General features: G+C 36.2%; 1 protein-coding gene across 1 annotated transcript in view; it reads right to left on the bottom strand.

Moving 5' to 3' along the window:
* The window catches only part of LOC137636710 (uncharacterized), an 8,128-nt gene that overhangs the window by 580 nt on the left and 2,548 nt on the right, over positions 1-5,000 (bottom strand). Inside the window, exon 2 of the mRNA XM_068369090.1 lies at positions 1-1,186. This exon is cut by the window's left edge and continues 580 nt beyond it. Within this exon, the coding sequence (XP_068225191.1) occupies positions 1-1,186 (1,186 nt within the window). The remainder of the gene's footprint in view (positions 1,187-5,000) is intronic.

Below are 5,000 nucleotides of genomic sequence, written 5' to 3'. Positions count from 1 at the left end.
CAAGTTTCCTAACTGAAATGTTTGAGTCTTCCCATCACAAGTAACTTCTGCATTTTTAGTACTTTGTACATAAACAAAAATCTCATTACCTAAATGTAATGCCCTGTATGGCAAAGCAAAGGTTTCAAATTTACACTCTCTCATCAACTCATAATTCTCAAAGAAAATACCTTGGATACACGGAAAATTGCTCATAGGTTGCTTAATTTGCACAAAATCGCACATGGATTGACTTTCACTTATCAACACACACTGTTCTAAATCACCTTCTTCTAAAATAATCATCAACAACTTGTTCTTATCCAATGCTAGACGAACCTTCGGATGGTTCCAAATTATTGTTGCATTTCCTATCTTAACTGGGAAAGGATGTATTGTATATAGGTCAAACAAATTCATACCCTTGAAGGGGATCAATACCAACAAATACCCTTTTGTTACTTTCACAGTTGACACTGTGTAATACCAAAATATATCTTCTAGCAAAGGTTTGGAATGGCTATTTACCATACACCAATCGATAATTCCTTTCAAAGTTTTTGGAGAAATGATAGCAGGGCTGAGTATTCCCTTTTGTGCATTTATTAGTCCGTTCACAGATTCCTTGTGATCACCAATCTCGATTTCTACTTCATGAACCAACTTAAACACTTGTTCTATGTCACCTATTTTATCAGAAACATTCACGTTAACTTGATTAATAAATTCCACCATCTTTTTTATGTTCTCTACATTCTTATTATTATTTTCTATTAGAGTACTTATAAGATTACCCTTCTGATTAGCCCATTTCTCGATTAGTTCTACACGATCAGTCAAACCTTTTACATCGTTTTCTGTAGCCACTCCAAACAAAGCACTAAATGCACTTCCTACAAAAGGTAACAAAGATCTCTTGTTTCTTTGAGGCCTGACAATGTCTTCAATTTTACCCTGTAAATTTCTTAATACTTCTACAAAGGCAGAATCACTATGGGTTAGTATGCACTTCCGTAGTTCTTTATCTAACTGGTTCAAATGTTCTTCCCTTTCTAATATTGAATTGACATTAATTTTTACTACAGCAAAATCTGTTAACAGTTCACCTTTTCCATGATTTTGTATCAAGGCCCCACTTTTAATGTCTATTTCGCAAGTGATACCGACCACCAGGGGTAGGATCAGAAGGAAGTTTTTCCACCACTTCCTGTAGAAGTTGAGAGGACCATGGATTAGTTTTTACAACCTTCATATGATTCCAATGGGCATACCTTACATCTAAATTCTGTTCATGTATCAGCTTAAATTTATTATTCCTTTCCCTTTCTAACACTCTATAAGGACCTTCAAATTTGGGAGATACCTTTTCATTTGGTCCTTCCTTTACATGTACCTTTATATATACTTGTGAGCCTATCTTCAGGTCAGTCATGGAACTAGTTGTGTCATAGTATTTCTTATTTACCTGTTGGCCCTTTTCTAAAGATTGTCTGGTTTGTCTTATTATTTGAAAGGTTCTTTGCAGTTTCCAAGCTATATAGTCCTGGTAATCATATGTGTGCCTAGGAGGTTTTGCGTCATCTAACAATGAGTTTGGCAGTCTTTTCTGATAACCATAAAGCAAAAAGTGTGGGGTTTCTCCTACTGTCTCATTTACTGTGTTATTCAAAGTAAACTGAACGTCCTCTAACGCTAGGTCCCAATCTTCTGTAGTTGGACTAATGATAGTTCGCAGTACATCCAGTATCTTCTTATTGGCCCTTTCCACTGTCCCATTTGAACTCGGCTTATAAGGGGTTATCTCGCATTTCTTTATCTCAAAAAATTCACAAAGCTTTTTCATTACCTCACTGGTGAATTCGGGTGCATTGTCCGACAAAAGTACCTCCGGACACGAATGTCTTGTGAGTATTCGGGTCTTTAAAGCTTCTGCAACAGAAACTGCAGTTCTATCTCTGACTGGGACAATTTCTAAATACCGAGTCAAATAATCAATGAATACCAGTATATATTTATTTCCTCTCAAAGTTTTTGGAAAGGGTCCTATATGATCCATCTGAACTACCTCAAAAGGGTTTAAATTACTAGGATATTTTTCTAAAGGAGCTCTGACATTTACATGACCTTTATGCCTATTACAAGTTTGACATTCATTTACAAATTGCTTTGCTTCTTCGCTGCACTTAGGCCAAAAATAATTTCTATTTATTGTTCTCAGAGTCTTTTTGATTCCTGGATGTCCTGCCAACTTGTGGGTATGTGTTAGAGTTAATACTTCTTTAGTCAGGGTGTCAGGCACATATAGTCTAGAGCAAGCACTCCTATCCTTAGCCTTCTTATATAATATCCCATTTATTAATTCAAAATCTGACCTAGAGGTTTCATTTTGTAGCAAATCTCCTATTATTTTCCTGATACCTTCTTGTTTCTCTTGTTCTATTTTAACTCTCTCCAAATCTAAGTCTACGACCTGACAGCTGAAACAAAAAGTGTTAGTTGTGATAATTCTTTCAGTATCCTCTTGTGCTCTAGATAATCCATCTGCTAAAGTATTAAACTTACCTGGAATGTATCTAAATTCTGGAGCAAACTCTAGCACACTAATAAACCATCGATTAAACTTTAAGTTATTAGTGAAAGCTCTTTTCTTAAATAGGTCACAGATGGGTTTATGGTCAGTAAGTACATTTACTTTGTGTCCTAACAAAATGTGCCGAAACTTTCTCAGTGCCCAATAAATGGCTAAACATTCCTTTTCTGTGGTATTGTAATTTCGTTCGGCCGCATTCAGGACTCTACTTGCATAATATACTACCCTCATTCGGGTTTTTGCCTTCTGTAACAAAACCGCTCCTATTCCTGTATTCGAAGCATCACATGCTAAGTAAAATTGCTTGCTAAAGTCTGGATACACTAAGATAGGATCTTGGATTAATGTCTCCTTCAACTTTTGAAAAGCCTCCTCTTGCTCTGCTTTCCATTCAAACTCTACATCCTTCTTAGTTAATTCTGTCAATGGTTTAGCTATAGTAGCAAAATTTTTGACAAATGGTCTATAGTATCCTATCATCCCTAAAAATCTTCTTACACCTTTCAAATTTTGTGGAGCAGGATATTCCACAATCGCCTTTATTTTTCCTTCTTGCATGCGTAATCCATCAGCACTGATCACATGTCCTAAATATTCTAATGATTTCCTCAAGAATTGACATTTCTTAACCTTTATCTTTAATCCTGCCAGTCTTAGTCGTTCTAAAACGATTTCTATGGTTCCGAAATGGCTCTCTATATCTTTGCTAAACATAATGACATCATCTAAATAGACTGACACATTCTCTATGTCTCCTAAGATCTGTAACATTAACCTTACAAAAGTCAATGGAGCTGATGTTAACCCAAATGGCATTACCTGAAATTCTAAGTGTTCTTTATGTGTGCTGAAGGCAGTTAATGGCTTTGATTCTTCGTCTAAAGGTACTTGCCAATATCCACTTAGTAGATCTAAGGATGAGAAGATCTTTGCTCCTCCTAACTGAGCCAAAACATCGTTTATTACAGGCATGGGCATCCTATCAGGAACTGTGTTCGCATTCAACTTGCGATAATCAATCACTAATCTGTAACTTCCATCTTTCTTTGGAATCAACAACATGGGAGAATTATAAGGTGATTTAGAGGGTATGACCACTCCTTCTTCTTTCATTTCTTCTATCATTTTATCTACTATTGGACGTTGGCTGATAGGTAATTTATAATTAGGTATGAAAAAGGGTTTGGCTCCATCATCTAGGATTATCTTATGTCTTAACACCTCAGTCCTACCTAACCTATCACCTGTAATTGCTATGCCCTGCCTATATTTATTTAAGGTTTCTATTAACCTTTTACGGTACTCAGGAAAATCGGTGTTATCTATCTCCCTATCTATTCCTGCATCAATGTTTCCTATGGTAAAGAATGCTTCCTCCTCTAACGGAATCATTTTGTGTGTAACTTCTATTCCTGTACAAAATTCTGTACCCGCTAACAAATGGAGTCTTTTATCAGAATAATTCATGACATAAGTAGTACAGGCTAATCCCTCCATCTGAACTAATGAGTTATCCATTCTGACATATTCTGGTAATCCTTCTGGGGTCAAGATTACATCATTATTAGTGTGTAGGCGGGTTATCAAATGTACTCTAGTAAGAGTATTGGGCAGTAGTACTACATCTCTAGCTAGCCTAAATCTTATTTTGTTTGCATCTGCTGTGCTGATCAGACTTATTTCCCCAGTTTGTACTTGAGTACAAAAACATGAATCTTCATCTCCTCCTTTTTGAGATTCTGTTTCTCTTAAGTGTCTTAATTCTTGTGAATTCAATGTGCCTAGCAGCAAAACTTCTTGGAATTCCCTTTTATCTATTCTCTCAGATTCTCTGTCGACATTTTTCTCCTTAGTATGTGTGCTGCCTTTACAAGAAGTAATTTCCCCCTTTCTGGGTGCAATTGCTAAATTCTCTTCTTTCTCCCTTTCTTCTGATTTTACTTTGATTTCCCTTTCTCTTTCTGAACCGGAGTGTGTTTCAACTATCGAAGCGGTCCCCTGCAAATTGGCCAAATTTGTAGTGGACTTGTCATCAACAAGTTGGAAACAGACTTCCTGATTATTTCCCTTTAGAACTAATCTTCTGTCTTGACAATCAAAAACTATGCCAAAATCTTGCATTGTTGCAAAAGAAATCAAAGCTCGAGCGGGAAATGCTACTTCTTGCAAAACCAAAAATGGCACTTGACACTTCTTCTCTAGCAATTCAATGTTTAAATCTATGGCTCCTACATTGTTAAGCTGATTGCCAGTTATCCCCTGAATTAATGTATCCTCACTCCTAATTGCAGAAATAGGTATATTCAAATAATCAGTTAAGGTATGGAGCCCTATGAGATTTACAGTACTTCCTGAATCTAACAAACTAAGACATTCTTTACCTTCTATCTTGATATTTGTCTTGGGTAATGATTGCTGTCGGAAGGATAAA

This window comes from Palaemon carinicauda, unplaced genomic scaffold (genome assembly GCF_036898095.1).
Source record: "Palaemon carinicauda isolate YSFRI2023 unplaced genomic scaffold, ASM3689809v2 scaffold3634, whole genome shotgun sequence".
NCBI lineage: Eukaryota > Metazoa > Arthropoda > Malacostraca > Decapoda > Palaemonidae > Palaemon > Palaemon carinicauda.
Note: the sequence above shows the minus strand (reverse complement) of the source record. Positions and strands in the feature narration are given on the sequence as shown.